Source organism: Zeus faber (assembly GCF_960531495.2).
Source record: "Zeus faber genome assembly, chromosome: 2".
Lineage (NCBI taxonomy): Eukaryota > Metazoa > Chordata > Actinopteri > Zeiformes > Zeidae > Zeus > Zeus faber.
In genome coordinates this window covers 3,747,065-3,760,902 of record NC_137189.1, presented here as the reverse complement: position 1 = coordinate 3,760,902, position 13,838 = coordinate 3,747,065, and the positions used below count along the sequence as shown (strand labels likewise).

The 13,838-nt window shown below is 42.9% G+C and overlaps 1 protein-coding gene across 1 annotated transcript; it reads left to right on the top strand.

The window, feature by feature from the left end:
* Nucleotides 1–1,239: 1,239 nt before the first annotated feature.
* On the top strand, nucleotides 1,240–9,927 carry LOC307227613 (grainyhead-like protein 1 homolog; the record flags this gene model as incomplete). Its single annotated transcript, XM_079996992.1, has 11 exons — nucleotides 1,240–1,298; nucleotides 1,677–1,827; nucleotides 2,408–2,519; nucleotides 3,029–3,123; nucleotides 4,801–5,075; nucleotides 5,181–5,277; nucleotides 5,875–5,903; nucleotides 6,129–6,217; nucleotides 8,063–8,148; nucleotides 8,738–8,802; nucleotides 9,813–9,927. Exons 1-11 carry the CDS (start codon nucleotides 1,252–1,254, stop codon nucleotides 9,925–9,927), a joined length of 1,161 nt encoding a protein of 386 aa, XP_079853118.1. The 5' UTR covers nucleotides 1,240–1,251.
* Nucleotides 9,928–13,838: the final 3,911 nt, after the last annotated feature.

Sequence of the window (13,838 nt, the reverse complement as noted above, 5' to 3'; positions counted from 1 at the left end):
GCCAACAGCACCACTGGCGGGAATTGAACCCAGGACCGTCTGTGCCACACACACATACATACATATATATGTGTGTATATATATATATATATATATATATATATACAAATGTGTGTATATGTGTGTGTGTGTGTGTGTATATATATGTGTGTGTGTGTGTGTGTGTGTGTATGTGTATGTATGTATATGTGTGTGTGTATATATATATATATATATATATATATATATACACACACTCACACACACACACACACACACACACACACACACACACACACACACACACACACACACACACATATATACACTGTGTTGTTTTTTGTTTTTTTACTGGTTTATAAGCTGCATTCAGCTCTGATGCGATAACACAGTTTAACTCACCGGATTTGATAAAGGACAATCCAATCCAAGCTCAACTAATGTAACTGTATTGAATTGAGTATCAGCCGACGTGCTCCAGCGCAAGGTGCCACGCCAGCTCCTCATTTCTTCAGTTGATCTTTTACAGTTGCAGGGAGTTCTGTGAGATGACGGACAAACCCACCACCAGGCTTCCCTCTCACTGACACAGCAGAGGGAACCCTGCGATGGCGGATTAGGGTGGATTGTTTGGTGCTTGTTAGGTCCTCCCAGTCCAACACCAAAAGTAGTAGTTACACAATAGTGGACAGTCTTTTCTAGGAAAATACATCAAATATAACCAAACACATGATCCTTGATGGTGATGCAACAAGTTCATACAGTATTTTACAATCTGATCTTTTCAATGAGGTCATCTCTCTCTGGGCTGGGACAAACACCTGGCGCCGCCTGTTGCAGCTGCCTGCACAGGCGCTTCTTGTTGATTATGCACATTTTAGTATTTTTATCCGGTTTGTATCACTCTGTCTGCCAAAAGCTCATACCCCACTTTGCATTACCTTTTTGAGTCTTATTTTATTTTAATATATATCATTCTATTCACTAACTGCATTAGTATATAGTTTAGTAACTATTGTGCATAATCTCCGGGGGCATTGCAAAGCCTTTTAACTGCATATATGTATGAACGTATGTATATGTGTGTGAGATATAAACCTCTTGAACAGTTGCATAAATCAAATTGAACATATCGTCCAACTATCTAATGTAGTTTCACAGTAGTGACATTTAACAGATACAGGTAGGTGGAGTCGCCAGCTCCTGCCTTGTTTGTTGGTATTATATGATCTATGTCTATCGCTTTTCCAGGTCTTTCCACTGTCTGACAAGATGCACTTGTCCTCCATCAGCCCAGAGGAACTCTACAGCTCCAAAGGGTACGGCTCATTATTAATATTATTAGCAGTAGTAGTATTCTTATTCTATATATATAAAAAATATATATATATAAAAAAAAAAAAAAAAAAAATTGTTTTAGGCTTCTGAGGTCTATATTATTTCTGCCGAAGTTGTATTACTTTATTATTATTTCCTCTTGTGTTGATGTTGATGATGTTGATGATCTGTCTATCATCTAACGATCAATCAATAGTTTTGGAATTGGCGTTTCTTGGTAGAATTACAAAATCCAACTGTGTACAGGACATTGAGGTTTTTTAATGGTTTCTAGGTTCTTCTTCTTCTTAGTATGTTATAATTAAGACTCCTCTCTCTCTCTCTCTCTCTCTCTCTCTCTCTCTCTCTCACCATCACAGTCGCCAGTTTGAGCACATCCTGGAGGCCCCCCTGTCCCTGAGACCCAAGACGTCCAGTGGCCCCATGAGCTATCTGAACAAGGGCCAGTTCTACCCCATCACGCTGCGCCAGAAGGGGGGAGCGCCAGCCCAGCACAACCACACCATCCGGGTGGGAAGACAAATAACGTTCCTTACGTTTTCCACCACTGCATTAACATCCTTTACTACAAATGTGTTCTCTCATATTACAAAGTACGATGACTTTGTTATTGTTCTTTTGTTTTTCAAGTATCTGTACTTCCTCAAGTATTTATTTTATTTTAGTGTTTGTCAAAGTACCGATTTAGGATTGTTCATCAGTGATTCATCAGGTTTATACATTGTGACTTGTACTATTTTATTGTACTCACTTTTCTGTAGAAAATAGGCGCGGTCGGCACTTTATTTTGTGTTAAGTAAATTAAGTACTTTTATCACTTTAAGTACATTTAACAGCAAGTTCTTCTATACTTTTATCTAAGAAGAAATGTCACTGCGGTGCTTTCATTTTACAAGACAAATTTTGTGTCATGGTATTTATACTTCTAGCGATCTGAATACTTCTACTCCTTGATATACTATATTAAATAATCTGGGGTTTTTTCGGGATTGCTTACTTGAGTCATTCCAAAAGCTACAGCGGTTTTACTTTATTATCAGCTGCTCGTCCGACCCTGATACAACGACAACTGTTGTGTGGCGCGTTGCAGAGCGTGGTGATGCTTGTTTTTGGAGAGGAGAAGGTGTGTGACGACCAGCTGAAACACTGGAGGTTCTGGCAGAGTCGACAACACACCATCAAACAGCGCTGCCTGGATATTGGTGAGAACACAAATATATATATATATAAATACAATACATACACGCAAGCGTACACTGCCATTGTGTATTGTTACTGTGCTTATGCCAAAGGAACTTGAATAATATACACACAAATGCATAAACATACAAAACAATGCAAAAACCATACTGATAAAGCAGGCAAAATATAGAAAAAGAAATACTGAAAATAAAAGTTATAAGTAAATACAACCATAAACACTCACGCACGCACACACACACACACACGCACACAGGTCAACAAAATGTAATCCTACGGTTTTAATCCAGACTCCCACAGTGTGAGTTTATTACAATAATAAATGATTGTTCTCAGTGGGGTCCCAAACTTGGTCAGATCAAGTTTAACACCACTGAAGCCAGTTTTTATTTTTTCATTCTTGGCAGAAATGTCTAAACCGTTTTATATTCTGTCACTCCTGCACTGTACTTCAATAATAATAATAATAATAATAATAATAACTCACTCAGCACTTCATTATCACCTCCAGCCGACTACAAGGAGAGCTTCAACACCATTTCCAACATGGAAGAGATTGCGTACAACGCCATCTCCTTCACCTGGGACTCCAGGAGCGAAGCCCGGGTGAGATGAGTGGCATTTCTCTTTGTTTTCCACGACGTGGAGCTGCGCCGGAGGAACAAAGAAGCGACAGCGCGGCGGGTTGTGAACGGTGCAGTGACCCGTGATGTCCGGCAGGGAGAGACACGCACAACGGCACCGGAGCCGCCGCCTGGAAACGCGCGTCGCTTTGTTCGGTCGCGCTGGCGTTTTCATACACGTTTTAATATTATTATCGGGTTTTTTTTATTTGTTTGTTGGAGCTAAGCTTTGAAGAAAATGTCGATGTCGTTAGAGGTGTTTTGTGATTTACAGCCAAGATAAGAAAAAAATAGAAAAACAAAAACAAAATGTAAACGGTAAATATGCAGCCTTTACAATGACAATTTAAGTAAGGGAACTATTATTATTATAATTAATTATTATTATTATTATTATAATTATTATTACATTATTTATCTTTTCCATGAGGATATAATAGTTAAAACCTATATGAATACAGCCTTCTTTTTTGTTATTTCTTTTTTTTGTCCAATTGCGCTGGTTTTATAGATGATTTCATTACATTTTTTTTTTATTTGTGGAACATTTTAGAATTGCGATATCATCAGAGATATTTTTGCGAATTGCAGCGAAGATAGGAGAAAATATTTTAAACATTATGTATAAATTCATATAAAAAAACCAATGAATCAAAATACAAACAGTAGATATGTAGTACAAATATTGATAAGTGGAGTAAGGGAACTATTTTACTATTATTTATATCGTCGTTTAAACCTGCACGGACGCCGCCTGTTGAAGTTGCGTCTCTCGGAACAGGATGCACCGCGTCTCGTCGTGTGATCTCCATGGCAACAGGCCCAGCTTGTAAAGTTGCCCAGCAACAAGCACGACGCATCATTGCGGCGCTAACATGGCTGTCCAGTAACTTCAGCAGACTATGGATCACATGCATTTGAGTCATTGTTGTGGTGCTATAAGGATAGAAAGGCGTCAATAGATATTTTCAATCTCTATTTTTGCTTGTTTTTATTATATAACGTGTTGCATTTTGCCTATTTGCGTTTTTAATCAATATTTTATTAAAATTTTATTTAATTAATTTCTATTAACGTAAAGCACCGTTAGCTGAATGTGGTATATACAAATACAGTTTATTATTATTATTATTATTATTATTATTATTATTATTATTATTATTATTATTTTATTTGTATTTATTATTATTTTTATTATTATTATTTTATTATTATTATTATTATTATTATTATTATTTTATTTATATAATGTTCTATCACTACATCGACAACAATTTCTATAATTCTACATCTATTCACTAGACTACATGTATTGCTATATAAGCAAAATGAATATATCTTTCATACATGCAGGCTTTTTTGGTATAAATGAACATTAACGTGCGTTGTGTATCATGAGCTTGTAAAATTGATCGATTATTTAATCAGATCGACACAAATGTTTATGACAAGGTGGAGTGACTGCAGCCTTGTTTGAAACAAAAAACATATCTATGCAAATTTTCCAAGGCTGACGTTATATTCACTCATTTAACAGAAATGTTTATCAATAGAGACTTAAAATAAGTGCAATTGTGAAAAGAAGAAGAGTTAAGAGTTAAATACGTTTTGATTTTTTATGACCACTTATACATTTACTCGCCCCCCCATCCCTCCACAGATCTTTATCTCGGTCAACTGCCTGAGCACGGACTTCTCGCCGCAGAAGGGCGTCCGCGGCCTGCCACTCAACCTGCAGATCGACAGCTATGTGTGCGGTAGCCACGGCGACCTGCTGGTGCACCGCGCCGCCGGCCAGGTGAAGGTGTTCTGCGACAAGGGAGCCGAGCGCAAGATCCGCGATGAGGAGCGCAAGCAGACGCGCAGGCGGCTGAAAGGCCTCGACGGTGCGCCGGCGGGTACGTCAACCTCAGAACAGGAGAGAAGAAGCGTTGGGTGAGAGTATTTCAACTTTAATTTAAAAATAAACTAAGAAAAAAACATGAAGATTGAGCTTCTGGCGTCGTCCTGTCTCGTTTTTTTAGTGGAGGACCTCGTCAGGTACTTGGACATCACCGTGTTCAAATCCGTGAGCGATCTGGAGTCCCAGCCTGTCCTCTTCATCCCCGAGTCCCAAATCTGTGCTCTTCAGAGAAACGTAAGAGCACGACCCCGAAACACTCCAAACCAAACCCCTCATTCAGTTTCACAAAATACCCCCAAATAGGGAACGGGTATACTGTAAATCAACTTGGGATCAGATTTGATCATTTAACTTCTTGAACTACTTCAAAGCTGTTTTCTGCTTCACTCCTTGTTTTGTGCCCCCCTGACTTCTCACCAAAATTAATTCTAATGTAAAATATATATATATTGAGAATAGCTGGAGAATGGCTAACTTTCATTTCCTTTTTCTGGACTCACACTTTGATATGTTTCAATTCTCGGATCCTAACGTCAACAGTAAGCAGAAGAGTGAAAACGGCTGGAGGAAAAAATGTTTTTTTTTCGGTCATAAGTACAGTTTTCTTATTCCAATAAGCGAGGGACGGATTACAGTAAGTGATCTGCGACTTCTAGAGGACTCTGGTGAACATCCTGATGATGTGATGTCAGCTTCTGCTGTTGTTGTTTTTGTGATTGAAACGCCTCCCCCCCGGGGAGATTTCACAAAGGCAACAGCTTAACTGTAGCAGTCAACAGAGACAAAGCTGTTAATCTTAAACAGAATTTTCCCTCCTGTTGTTTAACACAGGTCGGTCTGAGCGGTGAGGATGTGGAAAGGTATGTTTTTTGCTTTTTAATTCCATGTCTTATGGTAATAGGTGCATTAATAATTTTTGGGTGAGCTAGTAGACACCAGAGCGGCTGAAGGGCCGGGGAAAACCCCCATGAGTTGTAGGGGTATTTCTTTGGTGAGTGGTCTGTGTTGATTCACGACGTCAGAATGTTGCTGCAGTTTCGAGTTTTTTGTACCCCCCCCCCCCCACCCCGCCCCCCAACCTTCAGTTCAGGGCAGAGGAGGCCGCTGTGCAACGGCGAGCAGCAGATCGACCCCAATCCGGCCAAAAGACTGAGGCAGAGTGAGCCTCACCGAGGTAAAGCAGCCGTGTGGAGGTTAAAAGTGTCCCAATAACAATGTCCCACTTTGTGAAATTTAAAAAAATAAATACAGAAAAGAGTAGAGAGAGGGGGAAGTAAAAGGTTTGTCTCCTAAGCATTGTGCAAAAAAAGAGCACTGCTCCTTCCTAAAATGTAAACAAATAAATACGGACAGTTATAATAAAACATTTTGGAATCCTGACAATTGTTGTGAGGCAATAGCTTCCTCATCTTAACGAGATTCAAACATGGGACCGAAGCAGACAGTCAGATAAATCAATGTAGAAATAGGTATTAAAAAAAAACACCATGGGAAACGGTTGTTCATGCATGTACATGAGACATGAATAGGGATGTGTGTGTGTGTGTGTGTGTGTGTGTGTTTGTGTGTGTGTGTGTGTGTGTGTGTGTGTGTGTGTGTGTGTGTGTGTGTGTGTGTGTGTGTGTGTGTGTGTGTGTGTGTGTGCCAGGCCTCCTCCCACTCAGCTCAGCTGACTGCAGCGCTTGTAAACAGAGGACACGTGCTTCCTGGAAGCTAAGCCCCTCCCCCCATCTGACACACATACACACAGTCCTTTCTCTCTCTCACCCTCTATTTATCTCTCTCTCATCGCTCTCTCTCTCATCTCTCCTACTCTCTCTCCCTCCCCTCATCGCTGTCTTTCGCTCTCTCTCTCTCCCATCCTCTCTCGCTCTCTCTCTCCCCTCATCTCTCTCTCTCTCCTACCCTCTATTTATCTCTCTCGCTCCCTTCCTCTCTCCCTGTCTCTCTCCCTCCCCCATCTCTCATTCTCTCCCACTTTCTCTCTCACCCTCTATTACTCTCTCCCCACCTCTCTCACCCTCTATTTATCTCTCTTTCTCTCTCGCTCTCTCTCTCTCCACTCATCTCTCATTCTCTCCCACCCTCTCTCCCTCAACCTCTATTACTCTCTCCCCTCCTCTCTCACCCTCTATTTATCTCTTTTTCTCTCTCGCCCCTCATCTCTCTCTCACTCATCTCTCTTTCTTTCTCTCGCTCCCTCTCTCCACCCCACTCTTTCTCTCCCACCCTCTCTCTCTCTCAACCTCTATAACTCTCTCTCCCCTCTATTAATCTCTCTTCCTCTCGCTCCCCTCATCTCTCTCACTCCCTCCCTCTATCTCTCTCTCTCTCTCTCTCTCTCTCTCTCTCTCTCTCTCTTTCTCTCTCTCTCTCTCTCTCTCTCTCTCTCTCTCTCACTGGCCAACATTCTGGCTGGTTTAGGAGAAAGCGTTTTATGTTTGCCCTGGCATCCATCCATCCAGCTTCCATTCATCCATCCGCAATGTTGTGTTTATTTATTTATTATTTTGGCATTCACATGTCAGGGGTGGTGCTTGCGTGTGAGTGTGCGTGTGTGTGTCCCGCCATTGTGAGAATCCCCTGCTTCCAACATTGCTGCTGTCAGTGTGGGGGGGCTCCTGACACAGGCACTTTGTTTTATATGACACAGCAATGCGTTGTTTTGGAGGTTTTGAGGCTCTGCTCGATGCTTAATTTAATCTTCAATCTGTCTTATCGTACCGATGGTGAAGTGATTGGTAGTTCTACTGGAATATGGAATTCAAGGGCATTATTAGAAAGTTTGCTTCAGGAGGAATGTAAATGTTTATTTTATAAGCTGGATGTGATACGGGTATTGAGCGTGACTGTGTTACTGCCACTGCCTTCTTGGCCACGTCACCCTCGGAAAAGGAGACTTAAAGGGTTATTTTCCTGGTTAAATAAAGGGTCGATTAAAAAAGAGAAATCACGTTCTGTCTTCCATTGTCACTCTCTCTCTCTCTCTCTCTCTCTCTCTCTCTCTCTCCCTCCCCAGTGCTGCTGTACGTGCGCAGAGAGGAAGAGGAGGTGTTTGACGCTCTGATGCTGAAGACGGCGACACTGTCCAGCCTGCTCGAAGCTGTGAGTCACACACTTTAGGGCCGGGATGCCCAACGGCCACATGGCCTCCTGGTGTGGCCGTTGTCTGTGGAGGCACCAACGCCCACCGACCGCCCACCACTTCAAAACGCCACAACGCAGTTTCCGGGTAGAGGGGACGCCTGACATTTCTGGTTCCGTTCTGACTGATGCCGTCCCATCCTGTCACTATTGTCTCTGCCACTATCTCGAAAAGAAATGCTTGTGGAATAGTCTGGTTTGCTGTGTGACAGGAAGTGGGGGGGGGTTCCTGTTTGTGTCTGGCAGGAAGTGGTCATTCTGGTCTGTGGGACGTGTTGACCCTCAACAAAACACATCTTACTCCAGGGCTCTCAGGGAGTTTTTTTTAGGAGGGAGGGTCATGTAATCTGGTGTGTCACCATGGTAAAAAAAATAAAATAAATAAAAATGGAGGCAGGTTTGTGTATTCATGTAGTTTCATTCTGTTGCACACGTCCCATCTTTCAAGCTGAATTTCAGCGGCTGGCCTTCCAAATTCTAGGAGCAGAAAGAGAAGCATTATAAATTCTTTGTTCTCACACTTCCTTCTCCAATGTTTGTGTCCCTCCAGGTAAATGAAAAGTATGATATCCCTCTGGATAGATTTGGGAAAGTCTACAAGAGGTGCAAGAAAGGGTAAGGTGGCTCCAATAACGTACAAATAAAGTTATTAGGAGTAGTTTAGTTGTTATTATTATTATCATTATGAGGAATTGTATTATCAATGTGGCAGTTCCGCCTGCCACATGCCACCCTACTTGCGTTTTCAGGGCTCCCTGGCAAGGTGGAACAAGCCGGAAGCAGATGGTCACATGTCATGACAGAGGCTCCTCCTGTGTGTGTGTGTGTGTGTGTGTGTGTGTGTGTGTGTGTGTGTGTGTGTGTGTGTGTGTGTGTGTGTGTGTGTGTGTGTGTGTGTGTGTGTGCGTGCGGGGGGGGGGGGGTTACCTGTTGCTCGTTGATTTTTCTGACGAGCAACAGGCATACAGCCACCCGGATCCCCGGCCCAATTACCTACTGTAGATCCAAGATGGATCACAGATGTGGCTGCTTAAACCACACCACCCCCACACGAAAATCACATTCATGTTTTAAACTGTTATTATGAGAATCAGGCTTTATTGGCCAAGTAGGCTCACACATACAAGGATTTTATATATAATATATTTTATATAATATAAAAAAGTTAAGTAAAGCTTCTTAAAAAATATTTACATAAAATTATGTACATAAATCATCAAAAAACATAGTTTTTATTAATATTATAATTATTATAATACAATAATAATCACAATAATATTATGGTGGTGCTGGTAGTAGTAGCTCTACTGTGGTTCAACTACTATAAATAGTGATAATTATGGCAATATCATTAATCATATCAGGAGTAATGGTTGATTAATGATTGTGATTTTTATGACATGACATGGAAGGATCATAATAATTCCTCAGCAAAGGATTTTCCATAATTTCTCTCAAGTTCCAATTCCCTCAAATTCATCTTGAACTTCTCAGAGAAATTCTGAAAACGATCCTCACCATAGCGCTAGTAATGGTATCTGTGTCACTAAAAGCTACTATGTGGATGTACAGTACATTCTCCACCGAGACGTGATCTAACGCGGCGCACTTTGTCCATCCCGCAGGATCCTGCTCAACATGGACGACAATGTCATCCAGCGCTACTCCAATGAGGACACCTTCCAGATGGACCTTGAGGACGTGGGTGGGCGGGTTGTTCTGACGCTGACGGAGATCTGATACCGGATCAGACTTTAAACACCATCCACGTCAGGAGGTGGCCATTCCCTGCACCATCACATTTTAGATGAGCGTTTTGGGATTGAGTGCCCTCGCCGGCTTTACAAACACCGACTCGTTATGTCAAAGTAGGAGGTCAAGGTAAATTCCTGATGAGATTGCTCCACTTTTCAGGGTTGAGTGTTTAGAACTTCATAACATTTTCAATCCACACTGCGCAGCACAGCAGAGAACTAATTTAGAAGTGACGTTTTTGAAGTGTGAAGTTTTCACCTTTGGTAACAGGGTATCGTATTAACGCAAAGGAGACACAGGCGTGCCCAGCGCTGCCTGGCCTGCACTCCTCATCTGTGACGGTCTGCGTGGAGTGGAAACAAAGGTCACCTGGTTGACGCTTATGAGTCTGGGCTGGGCTTCATTTGTTTGGCAGCCAAAATACATCAACCTGCAAATGGTAAACACACACCACTTAATGCTCGGGTCCAATTCTGATAGGATTCAGATTAACAGACTGTGAAACTACCGAGAGCATTTCTTGTTTTCTTATATGGAACATGTAATACATAGAAAGTGATGGTGTTTATGAACAAGTGCGCCCTGCTGATTGACCGCACTTTTGAAAGCCATAAAACACACTGGATGCCTTCACCCCTGCCACACACACACACTCACACATCAGTGAGCTGCCCAGTGCAACCACGGTCTTCTACTATTGGGCGCACTGAGCTGGCCAGTACGACCACCGCTGTCCATCATTAGACAATGTGATCGTCCCGATACAGCCACTGTCCTCCATCATGGAACACTGGGAGCTGCCTGCTGCAACTCCAGTCTACTACTATTGGGCACTGGGAGCTGCCCAGTGCACCAAAGTATTCTTCTGCAATTCCACTGCAACACTAATTTCCTTGATCCAAATCCCATCCATGGCTGTCAATCCAGTCTGTCCAGTCTGGTGGGGTCTCACACTCCTCCCAGCGCTCCACTCTCTAAAACGGGATTTGCTCCAGCCACATACTGTATGTAACTACATCACTCTTGGTTTGTTGCCCTGCATGGGGTCAGGACAGGGCCTCCTGGAGCTTAAACAAATGTTGACCCCCGGGGGCCCAAAGGGGTCACCAACAGTCCCTTCACCCCACAAAGGTGATGGATGACAGAAGCAAATTCTACAGCCGCCTCCTCTCTTTGAAGCACGAAACCATTCTATTATTTTATTTATCAATGTTCCTAACGTGGTGTTGGGTTACCTAAAGAAGAATGTTCTGCTTGTGATTTTATTATATTATTTGATAGTATGTTCAGCGAGTACAAAGAGGAGTGACTAAACCCTTCTTATCACCCTCGTGGGTGTGTGTGTGTGTGTGTGTGTGTGTGTGTGTGTGTGTGTGTGTGTGTGTGTGTGTGTGTGAGAAAGGGATTGTGTATCTTTCATTTTGGATGCAATTGTGGCAAAAAAAATACGAGTAGACGAGTGGAGCGACAGGATACGAGAGTTGGGAAGAGCAGACTCCACAGGAAGTGTTTGTTGTTTCAAGTGTGTTAGACTGGGGTTTGGAATTGACTGCCTCAGCGAATGGTCCAATGCGGGGTGGGGGGGAACCCCAAAACAACGTATTTTGCCGTTGTCATGTGCACAGATGCGGTCGCTGTGCGTACTATACGATACAGTGCGTTGATGTGCGTTTTTTTTTTCATTAAAGAAACGTGCGTGTGACTTCCTGTGGTTTTGGTTTTTGGATGACTTCATATCTTAACTACAGCATTTAAGAGGTGTTTTAAAAAAAGTGTGGAAGCCAGACAAAACTTCTGGAAGTCTACGGAAAATAAGTTTGCCACTGTCATTCCACACGTAGTGATTCTTTTGTTGTTGTTGTCAAGAATAGTCTTGAGCTTGCTTCACATCAAATGCGTAAGCTTATCCGACAGTCGGCTCCTCCTCCTCCTTCCTAATGGTCATCGGGTGAACTGCGTCTGAGTTTTGGGTCACAAAACATGTTGGGGAAACGGGCCGAACACAGCGAGTAGTTTACTCAGCTGCAACATGTTCCATGAATCAGAGTTTAAAACTCCCTTTATATAGTGTTTTCAAAGTGGGGGAAAAATAACACACAATTCACTCCCATAAAAAAATATATTTATTGATATTGGTGAATGAATGGACTCGTCGTTAGTCGTTTTAGGTGTGAAGCAGGCTTTAAAGACTGACAGAAAAACTTTCCAGTTCCCATCCAAAGAGCCTGAATAACATGAGGGTCTCATGTTGGGCTGACGGCCTAACCATAAACAAGACAATGGGTTTAAATTTTACCAAAGAGCCTGAATGACACAGACGCTCATAGAAGAGTCAGCAAGGACAGTAACGGGTGAAGTCTCGACATTCTCAAGGGTTCTGAGCAGCAGAGATGTGGGCCACAGTCTCACACTCCGGTGTATAACAACACCGTGAAGAACAGAACCCAACGGGAGAGAAAACCGCTGGAAGGAGTCAGAGGATGTGAACTTGCATGATAAAAAAACAAACAAAAAAAACAAAAAACAGCAAAATTGGCACCCTGCAGTTTTAAGTGGGAATCTGTTACTGCTCACAAGCTTTTCTTTTCAAAAAACACAATTAGTTCGGTGTGGAAATGTTGAAGTTAGGAATGCTCTTCAACGCCATCCTCCCGCAGTTTGTGAAACTTGTCTCATCATGAGGTTCGAGGTGAGCGAGGGCGCGAGCAGAATTAGTGCATTATCCGGAGCGTGTTACATCTGGGTGCATGATTCGGAGCCGGCCTATTTTGGACGGAGTGTGACCTACATTCAAGCAACTCCACCCACCTAGAGACACACGCCCCCCCGCAAGACACACTCATACTGCATTCGTGGGGCGAGTTTGTGCTCTGACTCCCTGAGGCCTGTGCAGGGTTTTCTCCTGGGTTCCCCCGGGAATCTGCCGGGCCGGAACTCTGAGATTAACGCTCCCAACTGACAGGTCAACTGAATCAGAGACGCCACAAGGCTAAAATACATAGGATCTGCCATTCGCTGGGCACTTTTTATCGACAGTTACCTTACAGCACAAAATACAAGGTTCTTGCAAGTTTGAGTAACACTAGACCGGTGGTTCTAAAACGTTTACACATCAAGACCCCTTCATTCCATACGCATTAGGTCATGACCCCCATTTAATAGGATTTTGTCCCTGGGACCACTGTCTGAGAGGAGTGTTATTGTTGGATATGATTTAGTGTCGATACTCTACCCTACAAGTGTGGAAGATCCTAGCGAAACCAAGATCAAAACAGTACATTGTTGTACCATCCCTCACGGTACTGACGTCCTCTAAGTGAAACGATGGTGAGGTTTGGGCTATTATTCATTTCACTGGGGGCCCCCTGGGGCCTCGTGAAGGACTGCGGGGGAGTCGGGGGGGGGACATCCACGGCAAGTGCGACACTAATCTGATCTCAGAGAAGTGAGGATAAAAAGGGAGTATTGAGAAGCGTTAACTTTTTTATTTTTCCATGCAAGCTCCGGAGAAGAGGGTGGAGAGCAAAACATCGATCCAACAGAAAAACAGATAGCAGAGAAATTTTTTTTTAAAAACAACAAAACAGACATCATTTTTTTCCCAACTCACCATTTGACAATCCCAGACTATAACCACAGATCAGTGCCTCTGCTGTGATAAGGGTATTCTTTCAGGTAAAACCGAGAGAACTGCTGTCTTCGGACGTCCACGCTAAGAGGATCAAAGTTCACATTTCCCCCGAGAAAAGAAGGAGAAAAAAGGAACAGCGGCGGGAGGGGGGGTTCTTGGAAAGCATGAGGGAGGAGTGATTTCTGACCCCGTGGTAATGTGCACCGCTGCAGCTGCGACGCCAGGCCCTGTAGACACATACATACATGATAACACACACACACGC